The 27,196-nt window shown below is 41.4% G+C and overlaps 1 protein-coding gene across 2 annotated transcripts; it reads left to right on the top strand.

Moving 5' to 3' along the window:
- Positions 1-3,026: 3,026 nt before the first annotated feature.
- NCOA4 (nuclear receptor coactivator 4) lies at positions 3,027-26,094 on the top strand. 2 transcript variants are annotated; one of them, XM_058188728.1, is made up of 10 exons: positions 3,027-3,129; positions 17,890-18,041; positions 19,082-19,222; positions 19,396-19,484; positions 19,779-19,887; positions 20,830-20,904; positions 21,968-22,114; positions 22,645-23,628; positions 23,942-24,031; positions 24,951-26,094. In XM_058188728.1, the coding sequence occupies exons 2-10, from the start codon at positions 17,901-17,903 to the stop codon at positions 24,954-24,956; spliced, it is 1,782 nt and encodes a 593-aa protein (XP_058044711.1). In that variant the 5' UTR covers positions 3,027-3,129; positions 17,890-17,900; the 3' UTR covers positions 24,957-26,094. The 2 variants fall into 2 exon arrangements, with proteins under 2 accessions (XP_058044711.1, XP_058044710.1); XM_058188727.1 differs by lacking the exon at positions 3,027-3,129 and adding an exon at positions 14,910-15,046.
- Positions 26,095-27,196: the final 1,102 nt, after the last annotated feature.

Here is a 27,196-nt window from a genome sequence, read left to right as displayed (position 1 = left end):
GTAGATTGTGGTCTACTTTGTTGAATGCCTTCCTGAAGTCTAAGTATATTATGTCCACAGTATTTTGCTGGTCTACTAATTTAGTCACTGTGTTGAAGAATGAGATAAGATTGGTTTGGCATGATCTGTTTTTAACAAACCCGTGCTGACTGCAAGTTATTATTTTACTCATTTCTAGGTGTTGGCAGATCTGGTTTTTTATTACCTTTTCCAGTATCTTCCTGATGTTAGGCCGATTGGACTGTAGTTTCCTGCGTCTGTTTTTTTCCCCTTTTTTGAAGATGGGAACCACATCAGCTCTTTTCAGCTCTGGTGGCTCCCCGGTGCTCCAGGATTTTTGAAAGATGTGGTGCAAATGATTCTGAGATGACATCTGCCAGTTCCTTTAGAACTCTGGGATGTAACCCATCAGGTCCTGGTGATTTGTATTCATCAAGATCAGACAGGTGTTCTCTTACTATTTTTTTTGCTTGTTTTAACTTTTATTTCCAGTCTGTTTTTTACATTTATGTTTCTAGTAGGTTGGGCTATGTTTTTGCATAAAGACCTGTAGGAATTTAGCACCCCCCCTCCTAGAAGAATGAAATATTTTAGAAAATATTAAAAAGGGCAGAAGATTATTATTTCCCTGGATAAGAAATGGAGAAACCTGTTTTAAAGAAAGCAGCTTCCTGCCTCCTCCCCAGCTTTGTCAATGGGTCAGAGACAGAAACTCACTCCCCCCCATCTTTGTCAATGGGCAATTAAGGCTTCATCCAAGCTCACTCAATCCCCCCACCTTTGTCAATGGACCATTATTTGCAACACAATAGAACTCATCTAGCAACAGAAACTCACCACATGGAAAGGCTCAGGCAAGCTTGAGAGACAACCTACAATGTTAGCTAAGACCCCTAGACCACCTGGGAGTTTGACAACTAATCAGGGTACATTTCTTATGCAGGAACACGAAACACCAAGGTGGGGCGCCACAGAGAGTATAAACTCAGGCACTCAGCATCCCTTCTGCCTTCGACCCTCTTCTTCTCTTCTTCTCCTTTCCTCTCTGGTTCTTCACCCAATGCCTTGAACATGTGACCACCATTAAACCATCTTTCCAAGCAGTCTCCATGTTTCCAGTGTCTTTTTCCCCACTTGGAACTGAACCCAGATGGATATTTCTTCCAACAGACCGATACAAAGAATGAGTTAAGCAGCTCTGCTTTCTCTCTATTGCCTGTTACTTCCTTTGTAGCTTATTTCTATTCCCCATGATTTGAGGAAGTCTTGTAATATGTTGTTCTTCCTGCCCCCAGGAATTCAAGTTGGAATATTGTTGATAAAGCAAAAAGCTGAGGCTACCAAAAGAAAGCCCTGAAGCTGTGGCATTAAATGTAAAACTAGACACTGACTTTTAAAAACCACCTGGGATTCTGGATGGAACTCACACACCTGTGCAATGAAGAGAGAGTGAATTTATATGGAAAGGTGCTCCAGGCACAGATCCACTTCAGGTTAAAGGATATGTCTTGCCAAATAAGACACAAAACAGTTTGTAATAGAATAGTTGCAGAGTTGTCCAGTGGTTGCAGCATCCGATGGCTCTTTTAAGCTTCATTGGCTGGCAAAGTGAAGATCTATTCTGTTTACAAGGAATCCCATTCATTGCTATGGAAGGGCTTGGGATGGCTTTAATTTAATTTCCTGATTGTAATAATAATTGATAAATAAAATAAAAATAAAATAAATAAAAATAATTGATATTTACAGATCCCTCACATCCTGGACATAAACTGTTTCAACTCCTACCCTCAAAACGACGCTATAGAGCATTGCACACCAGAACAACTAGACACAAGAACAGTTTTTTCCCCAAAGGCCATCACTCTGCTAAACAAATAATTCCCTCAACACTGTCAAACTATTTACTAAATCTGCACTACTATTAATCTTCTCATCGTTCCCATCACCAATCTCCTCCCACTTATGACTGTATAACTGTAACCTTGTTGCTGGTATCCTTATGATTTATATTGATTGCTTCCTAATATGATTTGATTGCTTATTTGTTCTCTATGACTATCATTAAGTGTTGTACCTTATGATTCTTGACGAATGTATCTTTTATGTACACTGAGTGTATGCACCAAGACAAATTCCTTGTGTGTCCAATCACACTTGGCCAATAAATTCAATTCAATTCAATTCAATTCAATTCAATTCTATTCTATTCTAATGAGAAGGCCTGCAAGGAGGAGGTTTTGCAAAAAGACAAGCAATGCAGGACTCCCAGAACCATCAGGGAAAGCAGCCCTTAGCATTTCCTGCCTGGATGAAAGCTGTTTTCGCTGTTCTATAGAGGCATCAACAGTTGAATTCAAATCAAATATCTTTTATTAGAGCTTTTGACCCTCCTTTGCAATTTAATGATGATGATGATGATGATGATGATAGGATTACAGGGTTGTAAAAACTGAGTTTTTTTTTAAAACAGCAATAAGTATTATTTTATTGTAATAGCGAGGGGAAAAAAGTAACAGGATAATAAAACAGGAGGACCAAAGTTAAAGCTGTTTTTGATAATGCTAAATGCTGGGTAAATGTGTGTGGGGGGGAGACATAACATTTTCTGGTGCAGGGGTCTCCAACCTTGGTCCCTTTAAGACTTGTGGACTTCAACTCCCAGAGCCCCTCAGCCTGCTTTGCTTGGGAGTTGAAGTTCAACTCTGGGAGTTGAAGTCCACAAGTCTTAAAGGGACCAAGGTTGGAGACCCCTGTTCTGGTGGTCTCCCATCCACGCCCTATCCGCCTCCAACCCCTTTAGCTTTCTAAGATCAGCCAAAAGCCGCCCCAACCCGTCTCTCTCCTTGCGGCAGTGGCCGCTCCCCAAGCATGGGGGGGGCGCCCTAAAAGCCCCCCCGCCGACAAGCTCGCAACTCCCGTTTCTGCTAAGCAGGAGAGACACCGCCCCCCCCGCAACTCCCGGCTCGGCTTCACCGGACGCCACTGCGCATGTCTCCCCGGAAACCTCGCGAAAGCACCGCGCGGCCTCCGCCGGGAACTCTCGCGAGGCTTGGCGGCGGGAGCGGGGAGGCCTCTTTCCTTTTCCTGGAGCCTCCGAGGGTCGCAGTTCTGATCGCCGCCCGACGGGTGAGTGGAGCCCGGCCTCGCTAAGCCCGGGACGCACGTGGGAAGGGCCCGCAGCTCCGCTCTCCCCCCTCCCCCCTTCTCTGGAAAGGCCCCAAGGGGGGCGGGAGGGGGGGCGGCCCTCCTTGGGGGCGACGTTCAGTGGGACCCCCGCAGGGAAAACGGGGCCTGAAAAGGCGAGTTGGGGCAGGACTCGGGTGCCCCCCCCGCCATCCCTCCCTCCCTCCCGAGGTGCAAATTGCAATTCCTTCCTTCCCAGGGGGCAGAATAGAATATGGGGAGTATAGAAGAGAACCAGAGCGAAGCTGGCTGAGGGACTCTGGGAGTTGAAGTCCACACACGTCTTAAAAGTTGCCAAGGTTGGAGAGTCTCTGGAATAGAGAATTAGGAAGATAGAAGATAGAATTAGGAATAGGAATAGAGAATTAGGAAGATAGAAGATAGAATTAGGAAGATAGAATTAGGAATAGAGAATTAGGAAGATAGAAGATAGAATTAGGAATAGGAATAGAGAATTAGGAAGATAGAAGATAGAATTAGGAAGATAGAATTAGGAATAGAGAATTAGGAATATAGAAGATAGAATTAGGAAGATAGAATTAGGAATAGAGAATTAGGAAGATAGAAGATAGAATTAGGAAGATAGAATTAGGAATAGAGAATTAGGAAGATAGAAGATAGAATTAGGAAGATAGAATTAGGAATAGGAATAGAGAATTAGGAAGATAGAAGATAGAATTAGGAAGATAGAATTAGGAATAGGAATAGAGAATTAGGAAGATAGAAGATAGAATTAGGAAGATAGAATTAGGAATAGGAATAGAGAATTAGGAAGATAGAATTAGGAATGGGACTAGAGAATTAGGAATATAGAAGATAGAATTAGGAAGATAGAATTAGGAAGATAGAAGATAGAATTAGGAAGATAGAATTAGGAATAGAGAATTAGGAAGATAGAAGATAGAATTAGGAATAGAGAATTAGGAAGATAGAAGATAGAATTAGGAAGATAGAATTAGGAATAGGAATAGAGAATTAGGAAGATAGACGATAGAATTAGGAATGGGAAGATAGAATTAGAAATAGGAATAGAGAATTAGGAAGATAGAATTATCTATCTATAGATATAAGAATGTCTATAAGAATGTCTATAATGTCTATAAGAATGTTGTACCTTGATGAACGTATCTTTTCTTTTATGTACACTGAGAGCATATGCACCAAGACAAATTCCTTGTGTGTCCAATCACACTTGGCCAATAAAAATTCTATTCTATTCTAGAATTAATATAGAAGATAGAATTAGGAAGATAGAAATAGGAGTAGAGAATTAGGAAGATAGAAGAAAGAATTAGGAAGATAGAAGAAAGAATTAGGAAGATAGAAGATAGAATTAGGAATAGGAAGATAGAATTAGGAAAATAGAATTAGGAATAAAGAATTAGGAATATAGAAGATAGAATTAGGAATGGGAAGATAGAGTTAGGAATAGGAATAGAGAATTAGGAAGATAGAAGATAGAATTAGGAAGATAGAAGATAGAATTAGGAAGATAGAATTAGGAATAGGAATAGAGAATTGGGCAGATAGAAGATAGAATTAGGAATGGAAAGATAGAATTAGGAAGATAGAAGATAGAATTAGGAAGATAGAAGATAGAATTAGGAAGATAGAAATTAGGAATGGGAATAGAGAATTAGGAAGATAGAAGATAGAATTAGGAAGATAGAATTAGGAATGGGAAGATAGAATTAGGAATAGGAATAGAGAATTAAGAATATAAAAGATAGAGTTAGGAATAGGAATAGAGAATTAGGAAGATAGAAGATAGAATTAGGAAGATAGAAGATAGAATTAGGAAGATAGAATTAGGAATAGGAATAGAGAATTGGGCAGATAGAAGATAGAATTAGGAATGGAAAGATAGAATTAGGAAGATAGAAGATAGAATTAGGAAGATAGAAGATAGAATTAGGAAGATAGAAATTAGGAATGGGAATAGAGAATTAGGAAGATAGAAGATAGAATTAGGAAGATAGAATTAGGAATGGGAAGATAGAATTAGGAATAGGAATAGAGAATTAAGAATATAAAAGATAGAATTAGGAATAGGAATAGAGAATTAGGAATATAGAAGATAGAATTAGGAATGGGAGGATAGAATTAGGAATAGGAATAGAGAATTAGGAATATAGAAGATAGAATTAGGAATGGGAAAATAGAATTAGGAATATAGAAGATAGAATTAGGAAGATAGAATTAGGAAGATAGAAGATAGAATTAGGAAGATAGAATTAGGAAGATAGAATTAGGAATAGGAGTAGAGAATTAGGAAGAGAATAGAAAATTAGGAATAGGAATAGAGAATTAAGAATATAAAATAGAATTAGGAATAGGAATAGAGAATTAGGAAGATAGAATTAGGAATAGGAGTAGAGAATTAGGAATATAGAAAATAGAATTAGGAATGGGAAGATCGAATTAGGAATAGGAATAGAGAATTAGGAGGAGAATAGAAAATTAGGAATAGGAATAGAGAATAGGAATAGAATATAGAATAGAAAATATAAAAAATACAATCTAGAATAGAATAGAAAATAGAATAATTTTATTGTCACTTTAAATGTACATTAATTGGCATAAGTTAAAATGAAATTTGCATATAGCTCTCAAAGAGTCATCAGCTCCAATATACATTATATAACCATGACAGAATAAATAAATACAAAATTATACATATACCTGCATATATTCTATGACACAGAGAAACGACACAGTCTAGTTTGGATGTATACATGTATACAGGCAATTCTGGGTCAGAAAAGGTGGTTTTCTTTATGCATGTATTTAATTTTTTTTGTCCCACCTTTATTGCTTTTCAATGTGCTTTGCTCTTTCTAGGGTCATCCCTGGTTGGGGTTGCATCCATGCCAAGAAAGAAGGGAAAAGAAGATGCTAAAATTGGGGTTTTTTGGGTGGGTGGGGAGAGAATCCCCATTGTAAGGCCAGTTCTGCCTGGGCCTTGTAGTTGCAAAGCAGAATGCAGCAACTCGGCCTTCTTTTTGTGGCTTGCAAGTCCTGAAACTAACCTGGGTTTTCTGCATGTGGAAATGTGGCTTTGCTCCCACTCCTTTTGGACCTGGGCTTTTTCAATCAGTCCCTTGCCTCTTTTGCCAAATGCTGTGAAGTTCTCTTACCCCTAAAGAGCTTGGAAGCTTTGCATTGATTCATATCGATTTCAAGAAAGGAAATAATCATTTTTGTGAACAGATTTTATTCTCATGTTTTTCACGAACCGGGGTTTATATGGTCTAGGCCTAGAGTCTCCTGCTTGATTAGGGAGTTGAACTAGAAGACGTAATTCTGCTATTATGTTATTTTCAGGGTATGAGCCTCTTAGAACTAGAAGAGAAGTCGACATATTTGTTTCTCTGTTTGAATTTATTTTGATAATAAATAATAGACATGACTGTGCAAAACTTCAGCCTTCTCTTGGGCTGCAAGGGCAAACAGTATAATTCAACTCATAATTGGTGTGAAATGTTTACAGAGACTTGTTTTGGAGAATAACCTTCAGTTTTATGGGTAATTCTAGAGGCTTTAGTTACAGCTTTTATTTATTCACTTGATATTTTTCTCCCTTGTGTGCAGGATTAAAAAAGCTCAAAAATAGAATGAGTCTGTTTTGACTTTGGCCTCTGAATAGAGACTTAAGAGTCATAAAGTCAGCCACTTGATGGTCCTGTAAGAACATAATTGTGTGTTTATGTGGTCAAGGTGCTTTCTGGACTTTATTTGTTTTGAAGGTGGTGTGAGATTTGCTGTTTCTTCTTTCTTTTTTTTAAAGTTGAAGAGCCACAAAGAGGATTATGCTTCGGGCAAGATAGCATGATGTTGTTATGACTCCCATTTTCCATCTTGGCTTGGTTTCCTGCGAATGTTCTCTCCTTAATTGCTTTCCCAGTAATTAAGATCGACCTTTCCACTTTTCATTAGTATGGAAATTCTCCTTCTACTGTTTGAGTACTGTGGAGCACTCAATTTGCACATTTCTCCTTAGGGAATACAAGCAGTCACATTAAACCTCAAAAGAACACTAGGCAAGCTAGAATCCTGGATTCCTGAAAATCTGTTTCCTTGTTGAGGTGAGAAATGACAGACCTAGGCCTAGACAGACCAAGAAGGCTTGAAAAACCAATCTCCCCCGCCCCATCCCCCCCCTTTATCCTTTCAGGCAAGTGATTGCATGAGTCCCTATACCATAGGCTAGCTTGTAAAATATTAAATTGTGCTTACTATGCTTCCTGGTTCAAGGCCCATTCCTAATTAGCCACAGTGCTAATTGATTAACCAGTTTTTTTTTTTTTTTTTTTTTTTTTATATAAAAAGTTTTTATTGGTCAATAAAGATTTATGCAAATACATATCAGGTATGGTAAATTTTCATTTTTCTTATACATAATAAGAATTTTACTCAGAATTTTAAACACATACAACAGCCATATGGCAAGCAGGTGAAACGAAGTAGCTAAGTTTCAATCTTACATACACAATGAGGAAGGGTCAAGAATAATCAGAATATCATACGAAAGAGAATAAGAAAAACCAACACAATACCAAATATCTTTATCACTTCCTAGTTTTGGATCTCAGAACTCTGGGTTCAGCCTGACCCAACTCCAGGGCGCAACAGCGGCAGCCGCCTCCGCCCCATGGTCTATAACCTCCCTTCTTCAACTCCTGGGTCATCTAAATCCAGGAGGGCTTTGTGTTCCTCCACGAGGCCGCAGCCTCCATAATTGTACTAATTTTTTCGTAATGCCCTCCCGGAAAATCATCAATCCCTCTGGCATCAGCCATCTGAAGCCCACTCCTTCTGGTACAATTTGCTTGATAAAAGTAATATTTCTTTCTCATTTCACGTACCTGTCTGGGAATCTGCCTCAGAATGGCTATCTCCTGCCCCTATAAGTCAGTGCCCCACTCCTATGTTTTCTAAGAATTTCATCTCTCGTCTCTCTTTTCACAAATTTGACATGAACCTCTCTAGGAACTGCATGCGTGCGTGCATATTGTGAATTAACTCTATAAACTCGATCCACGTCCCAATTCATAAAATCAACACCTCTCCCAAGAAATTCTCCCAACAGTTTAGTCACAACGTCTCTCAAGTCTTCTTGGTCCACTTCTTCCAAATTTTGAAACCTAAGGAAATAAGACATTTTATCCATCTGTAGTCCGAGCACAGCATTGCTTGTCGTCTCCCCTCTTTTCTGCACTGCATCTCACCCTCAGACCTTCCACTTTCTGCTTATTTTCTGCTGAGACTTGTTGAGTATCCTTTAAATCCTTGTGGATAGTCACAATTTCTGCTCTTATTTCATCAGTTTCTTGTCCATATTAGATAACTTTTCCAGAATTCTCTCCATTTCTCCAGCAGTTGGTCTCTGACCTTTGCCATTTAAAAATTTCAAAATCCTCAGGCAGGCACAGTATCCTTATAATTTCCTCCGGATCCACCAGGGGGCACTCACAGGAGCAACGAGTCCAGAGTATAGTTAATCAACCAGGAAGCCGAAGGGAAGTGATGTCATCAAAATTCTCATAGTGAAGGCGGAAGCTGGACGCCACCATTGTTCCCCAGAGGGAGGGGGGGCCTCAAACCCTCCCTCCTAAATTTCTCCATCACCTCTTCTCTCCAGAGCTCCACAAAACCGGTAATCTTGTTATTTTAAGTTCTCCTCTCTCCAAAGTGAGTCAGATTCTTCCAGTCGCAGGGGAGAAAACCCCCGCACCGGAGTACTCCACTCACGTTTGCCGATATTCCCTTCCCTTCTTCATTCCTCAATTCTTCTCCGTTCCCTGTTCACCACCAGGCTGCTGCAATTATAAATCCAAAGCCCCGGTGTCACCGGGCACAGCGGCCCAGGCGACGACCAAAGTAATGGCCGCGGCCTGTGGCCTCCGCACCCCGCCGAGCCTAGGACGCGCCAGCATCGGTCCCCCCAGTCCTGTATATCGGCTGGGAGACCCCTGGCGAGCCGTCCGTACGGCAGGTGTCCTTTTCGGAACACCTGGCCCCTAAGGGCCTCGGCGGCGGCTGGATTCGGACACTGGAGGCAAGAGAAGCCTTCCAGACGTCCGTTGCCACCGGATACCGGAAGTCGTCTCCGATTAACCAGTTTTGTATCTTTCAGTAATCTGCCTGGCAGGATCACAGAGCTGAATATGAAAAGTTGCACAGAAATAAGTGTTTGAATTTACAATAATGTGCTGGAAATGTAGGTTTGCTAAATTGCAAACATGTAAATGGTACACTTTTGTATGATTGCCAGTTCTTTCTTTTAAAGCAGTTTTGTGCTTTGATGAAAAAGGAGGGGTGTGTGTGTAACTGCATCAGTATGTCAGGTTCTCAGACTTAACACACTGATGAACCAGAAAAGTGCTGCCGGAATAAGGTGGTCCTTTTTTTGAAACTTTATTTTAAAATGGTGGATTTTCAGCAGCAAAAATGCAGTCTTGCAAAAGCTGAAGTTCCTCTTCTGTAGGCTATTATGAGCCACAAACACACAGTTCTTGTGGGGGGTGGGGGGGAAATGAAGTGTGCGGAGAGGCCTTTTTAAAAAATATTTTTGTTCACTTATCTCTGACTTTTCATGCTTCAGATATGAGATTTAAGAAGAAGCTGGAAATTTGCTGGTGTTAAAATAATTGAGGGGTGTTTTTTTTTCAAATAAAGCCATTTTGCTACCTGCATGACAACTACAAGCGTTTCTTATAGTGTCTTTGATTTGCACTTTTTATTAGTGAGCTGACTAATCTGATCTCTCATCATCCGCATTCAGTGTGGTCAAATTCCAAATATAATTGGCAGGCATCAATTATATATTAAATGACTCTTGGGAACAATCAATTTTACACTTATACAGATTACAAAAAGTGTTTTATGTTTACCTATATGCCAAGAGTAAATGCCAAGGGTGATACACACACACACACACACACACACACACACACACACACACACACACTATAATCTTCAATTTACGACCAGAATTGAGCGCAAAATTTCTGTTGCTAAGTGAGATGTTCAATGAATTTTGGCCCATTTTTTGACCTTTCTTGCCACATTTGTTAAGTGAATCATGGCAGTTGTTCAGTAAGTGATACAGTTGTTAAGTGAAAATGGCTTCCCCATTGACTTTGCTTGTCAGAAGGTAGCAAAAGGGGATCACATGACCCTGGGACACTGTGACCGTCATAAATATGAGTCGGTTGCCAAGTGTCTGAATTTTGATCACATGGCCATGGGGATGCTGGAATGGTCATAAGTCTGAAAAATGGTCGTGAGTCATTTTTTTCAGTGTCGTAACTTCAAACGGTTACTAAATGAACTTGTAACTTGAGGACTATCTTATATGTCTAGTAGTGTTGAAAAGGTAGCAGGCCTCTTATTTGCATAGGTATAAATCTGTGACCGAGGTGAAATTTAGTGGAAACAAGCAGGAGGAAGTTGAAGAAATGAGAAATTTCTAAAGTGAATACATACCATTTTCCAGAAAGCAGCTGCAAACATTTTCTTGTTGAAAAATAGAAGCAGTCAGTTTGCACCCGCTCCTCCCTTGGATTGCTTGCCTGTGAATAGATACACCAGTTAATTAATGAATGGGGTTTCCTTAAGAAAAGGAATTAAATGGCTGGATTTAAGACAGGCCATTTCAGCAGACCACAGCATTTCACAGGGCACATAACTGTTTACCAAGTGAATATGGAACAAGCATTAATCCCTTTGAGCCTTTCTGTTTTTGGATTAAGCAAAGGATATTGTGCAATGTGAATTGCAGCGGCTTGTGGTTTTGAGATGGGGCCTGGCCTGGCCTCTGCAGGCCAAAGAAACAGCCGTTAACATCTACAAACATCTGGGGGAAGTAAGGAAAATTGCCAGGCCAGTAGCTTCACAACAATCCTGTTAAGCTTGTGAAGTTTGGGAGACGGCCTCAGCAAATAATAATAATAATAATAATAATAATAATAATAATAATAATAATAATAATAATAATAATAATAATAATAATAATAATATAAAAATATTTGTGACACATTTTTAAATGTTTAGTTGACCGAGTTTCATGTTTAATGAATAAAAGAGATATTAATAATAATACCATAAATGTTCCAAGCTTGATCTGAAAATCCAAGAATTTTGTAAGTTTTTTTAAAAAAAACCATTTGCAATGTTTAAATTAATTATTAACTAATTTATTCTAATTTAACATTTTTTAAAAAAATACAAATACTGGGATTTGCAGATCAATCTTGAGTCCTCTGAAGAAAAGAAAAAAAAAAGAAATCTGGTTTTACACCAGCTGGATCCCTGGAGCAATAACGAAAGGACTCCCTTAATAATTGGAAAGTTTGAATTTATTGGACCTGATTACACCAATTTTACAAAAAAAAAAAAAAGTGTCTTGCTTGGAACTTCCTATATCCTTAGACGTTATCTTAAGAATTCATAGGTCCTTAGGACTTTAATTATTAAGTTTTTGCCAGTCTTAGGCTGTGAATCTAATTGTAGGTTACTCAATAACAAGAACAGAACCAGGGTGGGTAGAGGCTCAAAGGGATTAACGCTTGTTCCATATTTACTTGATTTTTTTTAAATCGATTTTTTTTATCTAAATCAGATTTTTTTTTATATTTAGAATAGAATAGAATTTTTTTATTGGCCAAGTTATGATTGGACACACAAGGAATTTATCAAGTTTATTTTAATAAAGTGCTTTTGGAGTAAAAAATCTATCAAAAGATAAGTTTTCTATTTAAGATACATTAATAATGGAGATTAGTTATGTAGCATGAGGATGTATATTCTGCAATATTTACATTTTTGATAAACCCGTTCAATGAATCTAAGCTCTGCAAGCTGAGATAACCTGCACTGCATTGATACCTTCACACAATTTCACAACAAACCATGAGATAAATCATAAAACAAAGTTCAGGAATATTCCTTTATACCATTGTTTTGCAAATCTATGTACACTACAAAGTGTATGATTGAAGAGAAATGCATCTGTTCCACCAGGCTCAAAGGGTGAGGAGGAGGAAGAGCAAGCAGTAGAAATGAATGTGAAACGTTCCAAGTAGCTTATAAATACAATACTAAAGAGCGCCTGTCATTTCAGATCCATCACGGTGGCAGGGCATGTTAGCGGGCATCCACTCAGCTATTGCCCGCCACCTCCCTCACCTTGTTGGGTCGCTGCCGCATCCCCAGCTGTCCCATTAAAGTGAATGGGATGGTCGGTGAGTCAACGGCGGGTGAGAGGAGGAGCCGCTGCAGGACAGAGATGACAGTTGCTCTTTAAAAATGACGATTTAAATCAAGATGATTTAAATCAGGCCTTTTTACTAGTGATTTAAATCAAATCCACCCTTATCTGGCACCTGTGACTGCATATTGTTATGAAACAGAACAATAATACACAGTTAAATTAACTCTGGCTCACAGTTAAATTAACAATAAAACCAATAAAAAATGAAAGATGACAAGAATAAGGAAGCAGAGTCAGAGTCCCTCGCCAAAGGCCCAGAAAAGAGATTGGACTGTAACTGGCTTGTAATTTATAGCCCCAAAATATTTAAGGGAGTAGAATATTTTGTCCAATCCTGCACTTTGTAGGACACAAGACTTTTCTTGGTTCAATTCTTCTTTTAACAAATGACCCCTTGTGAATCTGACTAACTGAAGGGCAGTTCTGAGGAACAGGTGAAAGTTACTCTACCTTCACTTGTATGTGCTCAAAATCACCTTGTTCAACAGTTTTTGATCTTCAGGCAGAGGGGGATGTTTTTCTTCTGTTGTATTAAATACAAAAAAATTGTCCTGTGCAGCAGCTCAATGGACTCTTGGCCTGCCACAAAGAAGGGGGCTGGGGTCCAACCTATTCTCCAAAGCACCAGAAGGCAGGACAAGAAACAATGGATGGAAACTAATCAAGAAGAGAAGCAACCTGGAATTCAGGAGAAACTTCCTAACAGTGAGGACAATTCACCAGTGGAACAGAAGTTGCCTCCAGAAGTTGTGGGGCGCTCCAACACTGGGGTTTTTTAAGAAGAGACTAGACCTGTGTCTCCTGCTTGAGCAGGGAGTTGCCTTAGAAGACCTCCAAGGACCCTTCCAGCTCGGTTCTGATGGATGGATGGATTGATTGATTGATTCATTCATTCATTGAGGTCTCCGCTCCGAAATACAATTCATCGGGGTGTACGTGGACCAGACCTCCCCGTTTATTGTGCTAGGTTTCCAGAATTAAAAAAGAGAAAAAAAGAAGAACCACGTATATTCCGGGTCCTGAAGATGAGACACAGCAGAAATATAATGAGAATTATTTTTGAGTTGACACAAAATTCAGGTAGATCACCTGCCCATTTCCTTAGAACACTTGAAACAACCACATTGGATTCTGAATTTTGCAAGTTGAAATTCAACTCCTTTGGACAGTGGAACTGCTGCTACAGCTGGTATGACCTGTTTGGAGACTGTTCCACAAGGCCTTCCTCCTTCCTGCTGTCTTTGCTGAGAGGAGAGGCTCGGTGAAGAAGGTGCAAGGCATACGGTTCACTTTGGTCGTCTGGAAGGATTGGTGGTGGGTTTTCTCTCTCTCCCAGGCGCAGGGGATGTGTGAGTGGGTCCCTGGCGCTTGGCCTGATTGGAAAAGCAATCCTCATTTTAACCCTGCCTGAGATTGTTACGAACCTGCTTGCGGGAAGGTGAATTGAATTGATTTGAATGTTTTCTTTGGCCAAGTGTGATTGCGCAGACAAGGAATTTGTCTTCGGTGCAGAAGCTCTTTGTGTACATGCAAAGCAAGAGAATAATGGCAATCATAACACAGGTAGTCCTTGACTTATGACCACAATTGAGCCCAAAATTTCTGTTGTTAAGTGAGACATTTGTTAAGCAAGTTTTGTCCCAGCGTACGACCTTTCCTGCTGGAGTTGTTCCGAATCTAAACAGACAGACATCCACAACACACCTGTCATCATTATTGCGGAAAGGAAAAAAGTCTGGTTCATTGATTATTGCAGTACCAGGGGATGCACAAATTGGAGAGAAACAGCTAGAAAAAATAACAAAATATCATAATTTGCAAATTGAAGTTGAGCAACTGTGGAGGAAGAAACCAAGGGTTGTCCCCATAGTACATCGGAGCCCTTGGAGCGATACCCAAAGGGCTGCCTAGGTACAGGGAAAATTTGAACTTATCAGACCTGAATATCCTGACTTTGGAAAAAAAAACCAAAAACCACCACCTTACTCGGAACTGTCGATATACTCAGATGTTACCTTAACAGCTCTTTTAGGTCCTTGGTTAGGACTTGAAAGTTTTTACCAGTCCCAGACTATGAATCGAATTGAAGATTAAATCATCATCACAACAACAACAACAAGAAGAAGACAATAATAAGAATACAGCCATACTGCTAAGGTGGTCTTAACACCGCACCAAGATGCAAATAGAAGCTTCTTTTACAAAATAAGACATTTCTAGCCTGTTTGCAACAATTCAGATTTGCATCTCTTTCTTTCCTGAAGGGCCTCTCTGTTGTTCTTCCTTCCTAGGGAGTTGCTGAGCAGTTTTCAGTCTTCTTCCCTCCTCCTCCTCCTCCTCCTCCTCCTCCTCCTCCTCCTCTCCACAGCCGTGCAAGGCGGACGTGCAAGGCTGTGCTCCAGCTGTGGTGGCGTGGCCACGTGGGCTTTGGGAGGCGAGGCCAAGCCAGGGCCGGGCCTGAAATGTGCACTGGCAAGCAGGTTTTAAAGCAGGCTAGGCTGCTGATAGTTATCTTGTGTGCTGCAGAAGGCGGCAGCTGGCTGCTCTCCCGTCAGCTGGAACTTTCTCCTAAGAACAGAAATCGAGGTATGCAGGAAAGGGGGGGGAAAGGGAAGGGGAAAAAAAGAGACCTGGCAGCCCTCGCAGCACTGAATAAAGAAGCAGGAATAATTCCCAACTTTTGAAGCTAGCTAACAGAAATTGAGGTGGTTGGTAGAAGTTGCTTCTTTCTAGCTGTCTGCTTTGTCCCGACTGAGATCGGTTAACCAAAACCTTTAATTTTGAAGATTTTTAACTTTGAAGATTTTTAATTTTGAAGATTTTTTAAGAGGAACAGATGGGTTCATAGAATGGGGATTTTGCAAGGCTTCTGCGCACAGCAGAATTTGACTTACAAAACATGTAAGAAAGTATTTTCAGTTATTGGAAAAAAGTCAGCGGAAGATCTTGTATAATCATGAATTGACCATGGAGAGCATCGGAGTCAAACCAGAGCCTAAATTCTGCACTGAATAAATACCATTGAAGGAGCAATTAGAAACATACATTATTTTGAAGGGTCCTTGGTGCTCTCTTTTTTGCAGACATTACATTACCAAACTAGGTAACATCAGTGCTTGAAGGGAGTGGGGTTTGCATTCCATTAATTTAATTCAATTGCAAAGTTATACAGTCCAGTAAAAACCAGAGGATATTAATCTTGCTCTCTCCAGAAAGACCTGCCTGGCACTTCTTAAAACTGATTATACTGTTTTTTATCCAGCTTTCTGGGAATAAGTGTTTATTTTGATATCCTTCTATTATTTTTGTTTGTTTTATTTTGTTGCTGTGTGCTTTGCTGTTTTACACTCAAATTGTAGAGGTTTTATTCTACATTCCTGGATTTTATTGATTTGGGCTCGGCACTTCAATTACAGGTTAACCTTCAGTTAAATAAATTAAAGTCTGGGTCATTTTACTTAGCCTTCAAGTTTAGTTTTGTTTGGGTTGCAGAATATGATTTAGTTTTAGACCAGTGTCGGCATATCTAGATCTATTCCTTAGTTCAGGGGTCTGCAAACTTGGCTCTTTTAAGACTTGTGGAATTCTGGCTGAGGAACTTTGGGAGTTGAAGTCCACAAGTCTTAAAAGAGCCAAGTTTGCAGACCCTTGCCCTAGTTCGTTGTTTTTTGGGGGTGGGGGGTGGGTTGTTCTAATTTACTATGCTTTATATGAACTATATTCCAGAAGCAGCAGTTTAACTACTGAAAACGTTCGTTTAATCAGAAAATGGATAGGATTCTGTTCTGAATGCTTATTTTGTGTGCGGGATGCCTTAAATTAGGGAAACTTTCAAACTTTCTCCTCTCAGCTACCTAAAATTGCACAGTTCTGTGAATTAGATGTTTCAGAATGGTGGGCTTCAATCCAAAAGCTACTGTAGGAAACATTAATTCAACACCTGTAGGAAAGCAGAGTCAGAACTTGAATAAACAAGTCAAAAAATGCTTGCAATGTAAGTTAAGATCTGTGTGTGTGTGTGTGTGTGTGTGTGTGTGGGGTTTAGTGCAAAGTTTGCAGGTAACTGAAGCACGCTACTAGATGAGCTTAAAACATGAGCCGGGTGTTGGAGACCATATTGGCCTAAGAATTGGGGGAGATGCCTCAAAGTTGTTACAACACTGCCTGACACCATGCAGTGCTTTTGCAGGCTAGAAGTGTGAGTCCACAACTGGCTGTTGAGGAGATGTCACTGGCAGGACTACTAAGCAAAGGGACTTTTTTCATCCCAACCCTGAAGAGCTGCTTTGGAAATCTGGGATCATAACATTCAGTGTTTATTCTCACATTGTGATATTCTCCTTGCTTTCTTTTTAATTGTTTATTCTATTGTTCCAGTACTTTGCTACTGTTATATTGATGCTTCAATTTTTATTGTCAGCCCCACGGCGAGATAGGCAGGGCAAATAAGTTTAACAAAGAAATAAAGTTAACAAATAAATTTCAGTCTTGGATAGCCAGAATTAGCAACACTAGAAGTATTTGCCAGTTGATTTAAAAAAACAGAAATTGGAAGAAAATCACCAATGAAGATGTGTATGGATTTTGATGGTCCCAAATTGGCAAATCAGCTCTGAAAACTGAAATAGCAATAGCACTTAGATTTACCGTATTTTTCGGAGTATAAGACAATCTGGAGCAGGGGTCTCCAACCTTGGTCCCTTTAAGACTTGTGGACTTCAACTCCCAGAGTCCCTCAGCCAAAGCTGGCTGAGGAACTCTGGGAGTTGAAGTCCACAAGTCTTAAAGGGACCAAGGTTGGAGACCCCTGATCTGGAGTATAAGACGCACCTTATTTTGGAGGGAAGTAAATAAGAAAAAAAATTCTGTCTGCTTGAGAGGCTCTCCGTTTGAGAGGCTGTGTTTGCAGCATCCAAAAGCATCGCTTGCTTCTCTGTGCAAAGGCCTCTCAGATGGACCTTTTGGAGGTTGCTTGAGAGGCTGCATTTGCAGCCTCCAAAAGCTCTGAGAGTATGGGCGGAGGCTGAAGGGTGGGAGCCGGCAGGTTGGTGGGGCTACATTTGGTGTATAAGATGCACCCAAATTTTTACCCTCTTTTGGGGGAGGGGGGGATTGCATCTTACATGCCGAAAAATGCAGTATATACTACTTCACAGTGCTTTACAGCCCTCTAAGTGGTTTACAGAGTCAGCATATGGCCCCCAACAATCTGGATCCTCCGTTTACCAATCGTGGAAGGCTGAGTCAAACTTGAGCTGGTCAGGATCGAACCCCTGGAAGTCGGCAGAGTCAGCCTGCTGTATTGCACTCTAACCACTGGCCACCATGGCTGAGAGACATCGCGATTGTCTCATTTCCAGCATTGGACTAGGACAATTTTTAGGACATACCACAGATTCTGAAGTGGGTTCTTTTTCTCCCTGTTCCAGAATTATCTAGGATGATCCCCTTCCAAGAGAGAAATGGAAGCCTTGGCAACATGGAATCCTTGGACAAGTGTCTGCAGGCCAAAAAAGACCTGGAAGTTGCGTTTGCTGAAATTGTCAAAGCTGAACAGCAAGTCAAAGACAACTGGAAAGAGGTATTTGGAATGGGCTTCAAAAGAGGCACCGCTTTGTGTTTCTAATAAGCGGTTAAATCCTTGCTTAAAAGGCTCTGGCTGCAGAACTTCAGTAACTTGGGGAAGATTTTCTTTTAATCTTCAGGTTTTATGCAGCTATTTAAAGCTAGCTGGGGAAAAAACGAGCATTCATGAGTGCTGGGGTGTGTCTGATTTTCACTATGTGTGGATGTACTCAATCGTCAAGCAGGTTTTTGAAGATAAAGAATTGAGTTGATCTCAACTTCTGGATGCATCCAGGTAGTTTTCTTGGGGGCTGCAGATTAGGATTCCAGCCCATAACTCTGGAGTTTACTAATGTGGTCCCACCAAAATGCTAACCAGGTTTGACCATTAGATTTTCTCTAAATAATTTAAGATCATTAACTGTTGCCATCTAACTGGTCATCAAGATGGTGTATCTTTCATTTTAGGTGCAGTGCCATTTTTAAAGTATACCTGCTCTTAGCGGGTAAATTCCTGCATAAGGAACAAATGTGATACATCCCCAGAGCTCAATTTCTTAATCTCAGCACCTTCAAGAACAAATGTTCATGGTAAACAATGATTAACTCTGGGGGAAAAAAAATCTGAATTCTTTAAAAGTCTTGCTTAAGTCCCCATCAGTGTAGAACAGCCCCCATCCCTTTCCAAGCCATTGAATTATCTTTCCAGTGAGAGAGCCATTTTGGATCTTGATCCCTCGGGATCTCATCTTTCCATTGGATGGCAACTCAGCCCTGTCTGAATTGCAAAATGTGGGGATAGGAACAGGAGGGATGAGAGACTTGAATCAGAATAATAGAATTATAGAGATGTTTTATGGGGGATTCTCAATCATCCAGTTCTCGTCCCAAAGGTGCTTTTTTTACAAGAAGTAACTGGACTTCCTTGTTTTTTTTCTTTTTCTTTGAAAACATTTTCATCCACGAAGCTTCTTCAGTCCAATTCCAAGAAGGTCTAGTTGCTTTTTGGAAAAGCATATTTGGGACAAGAATTATATTCTTCTTCTCTCTTTAAAGGTGAAAGCTCAGGTTCACAGCTGCATCAGTCGCCACCTGGAATGCCTACGAAGCCGTGAAGTTTGGCTGCTGGAACAGGTTGACCTCATTCAACAGCTGAAGGAAGAGGCTTTGCAGCAACAAGCACAGCAGCTCTGTTGGGTAAGAGCCGTTGGGCCTCCAGATTCTCCTCCTGCCTCCAGAATTACGGGAACTTTGCCTTGACCGTGTGCTGTTTATTTGCGGCACAAGGCCGCAGCTTCGTATCTCAGCCTGAGGTGATGGCTGGCTCATCCTGTTCCTAGTGAGGTCACATATTTTTGTTTAATTTTCAGTTGTTGGGACAGTTCAATGGCCTCATCCGCCAGCTGGAACAGCCTCAAAGTGGTGATCTCACAAATCAGATTTCAGCGTGTTTTGAGAGGTGAGCCCTCCAAGAAATTTTGAATGACCGTTCAGCTATTTATTCATCTTGGTTGTTTTCCATGTCATTTTGGGCTGTGACATTAACCTTTCTGGTTCTATCACGCAAAATGAACTGGAGTGTTAATTTTGGAGATCTTGCCACCTCTGTGGGTGGAAATGGGGGGTTTGAAGATTTGATGTCCCTTGCAAAATACTTACGTATTTTGTGCATAAAAACTGCTTGACTGTTTGGAAAATGGCTTTACCATCTTGGTTTCTTTCTGAATTCTTAAATTTTGCCTTCTCCCCTAAGTCTTGGCAGTTTGAATCTCCAGCCGGAAGAAACTTCCATCTTGAACTTTGAGGCTGATGTGGTGTTTCTTCGCCAGGCAATCACCTCGTTCGGCTCCATTAGAACAATGGTGAGCAAAAGGAGCTGTGTCCTCATGCAGGGATTTTCAACCTTTTCACAGATTGTACCACTTTTAGGACATGACAATATTCAAATACCACCAGTGGCCTAGCAAGGTGTCAAAAACTTGATGACCCCCCCCAAAAAAGGTGATAAAGTACACCCACTTACCACACTTTTAATGGGAAACTCGTGTCTGTTTCTCTACCATTAAACTTTGCACTTGTGGCTGGAGAGGTGGCAACCCCACAGCTCCAGATGACTCCCACAGGCTCATCCTCCCCGTTAACACTGGTCTGAGACACAGCTTTGCAACCCATGGTATGTGTACCACCTGCCAGGTGGTGCACGAAGTACCACCAGTGGTACATGGACCATGGGTGGAAGAGGCCTGCTCTTATGTATGCAGCTTGGAAACCTATACAGGTAGTCCTTGACTTAGAACAATTCATTTAGTGACTGAAGTTCCAAAGGCACTAAAAAAAAATGACTTCGGTCCATTTTTCCTACTTACGACCGTTACAGCACCCCCATACCCCACGACCTCACAAAGTCAATGGGGAAACTAGATTCACTTAACAACCGTGTTAATAACTTAACGATTCTAGTGATTCACTTAACTCTGGCAGGAAGAGTCATAAAATGGGACAAAACTCACTTAACAACTATCTCCTTTAGCAAGAGAAACTTTGGGCTCAATTATGGGTTGTAAGTCGAGGACTACCTGTAGTTAAAACCCAGGTTCCTAAAGAAACACCAAGGCTTAGATGAGATGGAGTTTATTCCATCTGTTTCAGAACACCTATCTTGAAATAGCTACTATAATCCTTTTTCAAATTCCAAAAGAACCGGGATAAGTGACTCCATCTATTATTTTTAAACACGTGTGGGCAGTTAACTTTCTGTTTGTTTGAAAAAATGGCTTATCATCTCTGGTTTCTTTCTTTAATAGCAAACTTCCAATAAAGAAGATTATGCCCCTTGGATTTCTGTGCAGAACTGTCCTGTGATGGCTAGTTTTGAAAAGGTGAGTTATAGATTTGTTTAGAGGAACTGAAATTAGAGGGCGGCAGCAGAGTTTTTAAACTTTGTCTTCTCTTGCTGTTCGTTAGGAATGCCAGTTTGGTCTGGTCTAGTGGATAAGGCCCCAGGCTAGAAAGTAGCACTTAGCAATAGCACTTAGACGTATAGACCGCCTCATAATACTTTATAAGCCCCTCTAAGTGGTTTACAGAGTCAACAATCTGGGTCCTCATTTTACCGACCTTGGAAGGATGGAAGGCTGAGTCAATCTTGAGCTGGTCAGGATTGAACCAGCGGTGAAAACCAGCCGGATCTATCTGGCTTGCGCGAACTGGTAGCGCCAGCAACAGGAGGCTCCACCCACCCGCGTCATTATGTCCTGTTTTTGGCATGCGAGCATAGCGCGCACGCACTCCCATTCCCGAACCAGTAGGGAAGGTACGTGGATTTCACTACTGGATTGACTGCTGGCAGTTGACAGAATTAGCCTGCAATACTACATTCCAGCCACTGGGCCACCACGCCTCTGGAGCGGTCATAGTTCAAGTCCTGACTTAGCTATGAAAATCAGCTGGTTGACTTGGGCTAATCACTCACTCACTCTCTCTCTCTCTCTCTCTCTCTCTCTCTCTCTCGGCCCAACCTACCTCCCAGTGTTGTTGTTATGGGTGAAAATAGGAGGAGGAAGGTGTGTTTGCTGCCTTGAGTTATTTGTGGGGAAAAAAGGTGGGATATAAATCAATAAATTAAAAAATTGCATAGTGTTCCAGGAAGAGAGATTAATTAATCTCCACGAGAGAATATGCAATTTATCTCTGGGAAAATAATTTTAAGTCTTTAAAATGCATAGTGGGTGTGCAAATAGGCTGCTGGTTGTTCAGAATTTAAGTCTAAAGAAAGAATTATTCTACAATCCAGAAATTTTCAGTGGCACAAACACCTGAACATTCTCTTCCTCATCAGGACTCCAGGAGATTTTTATGTATCCTTGGGGAGAGACAGTGTATATTCCCATGGTGGATTTTGTCTGGGATTAAACTGACCTTCAGCTTGTTCTTGATTATTAGCCGAAACCTTTCCGTGGAACGCTGGGTTGCCCTCTCTCTGACTGGCTTCTTGGAACCAAATCCGATGGTGCGTGCTGTATCCCTTACATTCCTAGCTACAAGCAGGAAGACTGGCTCTTGAAAACACAGGCTGAGGAGGCCAATCAGGTATTGCAATCTACTGTCTCCATTTATAGAGAAGGAGGGCTTTCTAGAAACGTTGGAAAAGGTGGACCCAAATACATAGCCAAATGGTTTATTTTCCAAGAAATGTTGACATAATGGCTCTGAATATTGGGCATTTCTTCCTGTTGTTAGGATTGTAAGGTTTCATGGTAAGATGGGCAGCAAATCAGTCTATCTCCCAAAAGAAGTGGAATTGGTGGATCCAAAAAGGTTGTTCTTGGAACATTGAGAGCGAAATGGGATTTATAATCTTAATCTTGCTGTTCTTTCCCCAAGAAATAAGCAATAGTGCTTAGACTTATTACAGCCCTCTCTTAAGTGGTTTACAATGTAGAAGCATTATTTGCATATTGCTACTATGCAGACAGTCTGGGTCCTCATTTTACCAACCTCGAAAGGGTGAAAGGCTGAGCCGGTCAGGATCAAACTTTTAGGCTGTGGGTAAAGTTACCCTACAATACTGCATGCTACCTTGATGGATCTAAATCCTTGCGGTGTCGTCTTCTCCTTAGGATTTCAAGCCTTCGGAAGTGTGTTACTTGGAGAAAGCATGGGGAAACCTGAAAAACTTGGAGAACTGGCTTTTGCAGAACCAACAGCGAGACCTTCCAGAGAGAACGGACCCCCGCCGACGGAAGAGCTCGACTTCTACCATCGCTTCCACTTTGTCCATTGAGAAGATTGATGAATTGGAGCTCTTTGAGCAAGACGACACTGATCTTTCTGAATGGCTCCTCGTGCCTTCTGAACCCCAAAATGAGAATGCCTCCGACGAGAAGTGGAAATGGGTTTTTAAGCCCTTCCGCGAGGAATATAACCCGAACGATTGGCTCCCTAAAACCGATTCTTGCAATCATTGTTGCGGCGGTCAAGCCACCGGGGTAGAGATAGAAAATCTCGGCAATCTGAAATGCCTTAACGAGCACTTGGATGCGAGGAAGCCGCCAAACGCCGACAGCTGGCTTCTGCAGCAGCCGGATTTCAGAGTCGAGGACCTATGCAAAGCCAACGAGCCATGTTCCAGCTTTTCCGAGTGTGCGTGTGACGAGAACTGTGAAAAGGAAGCCCTGTGCAAATGGCTTCTTAGGAAAGAAGGCAAGGATAAAAACGGGATGCCCTTAGCAGAGGTCTCTGAACCAGAGGGACATCAGCCTGTGCTGAACCTCTGGCTCCATCCTTCTCGACAAGCGGAGTGGGATTCGGCCAGCTCTGCCGTAAAACAGGACGCTGTCCGGGAGGTGGCAGAACCTCTGAAAGAATTACAGCAGACCTCATTGTCCTCTTGGCTAGCCAAGCAAGAAGTCAAAGCTTCACCTGGCGAAGAGAAGGCGATCCGAGAGGAGGCCGGACTGAGCCATAAGGGTTCCCTCCTGGAGCTGCTCATGCCCTTCCACCTCCCTTTCAACATAAACAGCTGGATCTTGTCCTCAAAAAACGCAGAAGTCTCCAGCCAGCCTCTCGTGGAAGATAAATGGCTGCTACGAAAGAAAGCACACGTAAGTAGGATTCTCACCCAGTCCTCTTAACCCGCTGAAAGCGGTCTGTGACCTGATGGGATTCTCCAAACATGGCTCCTTTAAGATGTGTGGACTTCAACTCCCAGAGTTCCCCAGCCAGCCATGCTAGCTGAGGAATTCTGGGAGTTGGAAGTCCACACGTCTCAAAGCTGCCAGGTCAGAAAACCCTTCACTGAAGAGGCAGTTAACAAGCTAACTTTGATGTCCTGCTGCCCACTGTTTTATTGGGAAATATAAGACTCAGACCGGTAAACTTTTTAATCTCACGGAAACCAATTCTTGTTTCTTACAGGACAGCAGCCTTCCTGCCGTTTGCGACCTGTTTGCCTGTATGAACCTGAATGGAGATAGAGAAAAATGGCTGTATCAGACTCCTTTACAGGTAAAAGCCTCTCCGTAAAACGGAAGTCCACCCAGTTGCGTTCTTACTTTTTGGCTTCTTGATGAACTTCTTAGTCTAACATCTAATTTTGAATGCTTACCCTAACCCTAACCCGCAAGAACCCGTTTGAACTCAGTTCGCTTTTTGAGAACATCAGGATTGGTTAGATATCCATTCACTATTCTAAGTTAGAACTAAGCTTTCTGCTTAATTTTAGCTATTCACAATCCAGTTCTTTTCCTTTCTGTGTCTGATGGAAAGACGCAGAGATGTTGAAAGCAACACCCCAGCTTAGTTTTAACATCTTGTTGAAATGCAAGAGTCTAGCTCTCTCACAAGCTGCCAACGCAACCGTGCTTCTTTTTGTGTCTCGGGAGAATGTATGAATCGAGCGCCTTTGACCAGATCGTGTTTGGTATGCCTCTGACTATAGCTGTAGTTCCAATCATGTGGTACAGAAGTTCTGGGAAGCACATTTCTGTTAACTGGAAACCAGCAGCTGATTCCAGTGGATGGTCATGTGAGTGAGGGCGTGTCATTTAATTAATTTTTGCATTTTTTTTCCAGTGAGGGGTTCTAAAAATAGGTGTTTTTACACCAACGTACACCCTAATGTGGTTTCTCCCCAACAGTTCATTCAGGGGAAGCCCAAGCATCAGTTTGCAACGTTAGGTTGTCTGCTTCCCCACAAAAGGCTACTGATTCTCACCAGATAGGCTACCCAGACACTTCATCTTCCTGGCTAAGCATTCAGATTGCACAAAGCACTCCTACAAAGAATGGTGAAGGCAGGGTTAAGCGTGCTCAATAACATCTTTTCCTGAACAACTGCAGTGCCCTTGCGCTTTTGAAATATTACTGGTTGACCCTGATTAGCACTGTTTTTGTTTTAACACAATTCTGGGTTTTTGTTTCCTAGATGTGAAAAAAGTAAAAAACAACAACCCTGCAGTGTGATCCAATTACTTTGATTTCCTGCTGATCATCGCACACCCTGGTATGAGTGACTGCAGCCTGTCGCTTCTCCTGTGTTTTTGACCATCTGTCTTTTCCAGATTTTGAATGTCACTTTAAAAGCTGTATGTCGCTGGTGTTGGGCTGGAGAAAATGGACCTTGGAGTCCTCAAACAGAAGTGCCCTTGTTGGGTTCCCTTGGTCTGGGACGTGAAGAGCCTGTTGCGACTCGTCTCATGAAAGCCGTTAAATTTAAAAGCCAGTATTTTGAAATAAATTCTGACGGAATGACCCTTAGCTGGAGTGGGAGAGGCAGAATTTTATCCAGAGCACGCACCATTGGTCCTTTCCAGCTCCTAATTTTAAATATATTTACAAAACATGTTCACGAGATACAGCTCTTACAAAGTCATTAAGACACTTCTGAATTGTATGTTCTGTATAATGTATACACACTGTTCTCCGCTGAAAACCCTACAGATTGGCATGGGCACGTGGCAACTTTGGCGGTATCCTAGTTAAGGTAACTAGGATGGGAAGAGGGCGGGCGAAATTGAGCACAGAGTGGATGAAATGTGTGTGGTTTTAAATCCCAGTACTAAGTACAAGTTGTATCCTTTGTATAACAGAACAAAAATTAATTTTTATTTCTCTCTCGCTATGAATTATAGTTCCCTGACAGGTTGACAGTAGCCTTAGAAAATTTAATGCTGAACTTTGAATACCACTTCTACCTGCTTCCACAATTTCTGGGGGCAACTTTGAAAAGTTGTGATGCTAAAATTTTCATTTTTTTAAAACAAATGAAAATTTTCTTTTTGAAGTGCTCTTGGCTTACCACAGGTACACTTTTAATTGCTAGACATTTCACAGGTATAATAGGCCTTCCAGCTGTCATGAAAATTAACTACTGCATTCTCAAAAATGTTAAAATTCACAAATTTGCCTTTCAGTGCTTAACAACATATCTGCTCAGGTTCCTGAGGGGGGTCTGTGGAAGACCTGACTGATATGTAATGCAATCAAACCCCCTTCCACTGTCTTTTAAGTTAATCCAATGTTTGTGATGCTAATGAAGTATGCTATTAAACCATTGTGAATAAAAAGTACATTTGCGTGAAGTTGTTTGTAGCTCTGTTGATGGGATTGATCAATGCAAGGTGGAATCTGGGTCAGTCACTGGGACCACAGAGGTCCTTCTCCGAGCTTTTGGACTCAGGTTGGAGCACATCTTCAAGGAATACTACTGGAATATGTGCTTTGGGCTATTCCATGAGTTGTGTTTATGTGCTGCCTTTCTGTTGGCTTACATATGACTCATGGAATGGCCCAAAGCACACATTCCAGTAGAGAGGCGTTCCCTAAAGAAGCTTGGAAGAGTAAATCTCTGGTCCTGGTGACCGACCCAGAACCGGCTGTGTATCATTATCCTGGGACACATAGATTTGCCTTCATTCATGGCTTAATGTCTGAAATCTATGTCACGCCTAAGCCCTACTCCTAAACTGTCTCACATCACAGCGTGGATCAGATTCTCTTACACTTCACAGAGGTGCTCTATGCCTAGATAAGCATGAAAATGTTTGTGATGTCATTCTTGACCTTTTTATACCATTTATCTGCTGTTGATGGAGAACTGCAAAATTCTATTCAATGTTTTGTTCGGATCTTCAGAAATTGTTTTTCCTTACAAAACGGAATGTGCTTGGAACCAGAAAGCTGGCCTTGAGCCTTGGTGAATATATGGGCATATCTGGGAACAGTTTACCGTGGCTGCATCCCACGGCTTTCTCAACCTCCCAGGGTGATCTGCAACAGTCAGGGTACAAACCCTGCTTAACGCCATCAATGACCACGAGTCATTTGTGGCCGTGACAAGTTTCATGGTGATGGGCATCATCACCTTACAAAAACAGTGAGTACGGTATGTGTGACATGACTCCCACTGCCCGTGCATGGCTCTCCACTGCTTTTCTGCACAAGCTTATTAGCAAAGGGATTACAGTGTTCAACAACAGAGCAGACTCTTTAGAATTGCTTTAAGAGGCCGAGAGCGGCAAGAGAAGAGAAATCTACAATGTAAACCGGAGGAGGGGGTGAAGGAAGGGCCAGGCATTTCCAATCCATTTTGAAAGAACTTTAATCAACAAACCTCGGTCTGTACACTCTAGAAACTGACTTAATAAAGCAATTGTTTCACAAATGCATGTT

Source organism: Ahaetulla prasina, chromosome 6 (genome assembly GCF_028640845.1).
Source record: "Ahaetulla prasina isolate Xishuangbanna chromosome 6, ASM2864084v1, whole genome shotgun sequence".
In the NCBI taxonomy this organism is placed as follows: Eukaryota; Metazoa; Chordata; class Lepidosauria; order Squamata; family Colubridae; genus Ahaetulla; species Ahaetulla prasina.
This window is presented reverse-complemented; position numbering and strand designations above follow the sequence as displayed.

Bases quoted from the DNA above. Each gene is read 5' to 3' on its own strand.
- NCOA4 (XM_058188727.1), top strand. From the start codon at position 14,923: ATGTGCACTGGCAAGCAGGTTTTAAAGCAGGCTAGGCTGCTGATAGTT. The intron at 19,485-19,778 runs GTGAGCCCTCCA...TTCTCCCCTAAG, and splicing joins ATTTCAGCGTGTTTTGAGAG to TCTTGGCAGTTTGAATCTCC. The intron at 20,905-21,967 runs GTGAGTTATAGA...CTTGATTATTAG, and splicing joins TGATGGCTAGTTTTGAAAAG to CCGAAACCTTTCCGTGGAAC.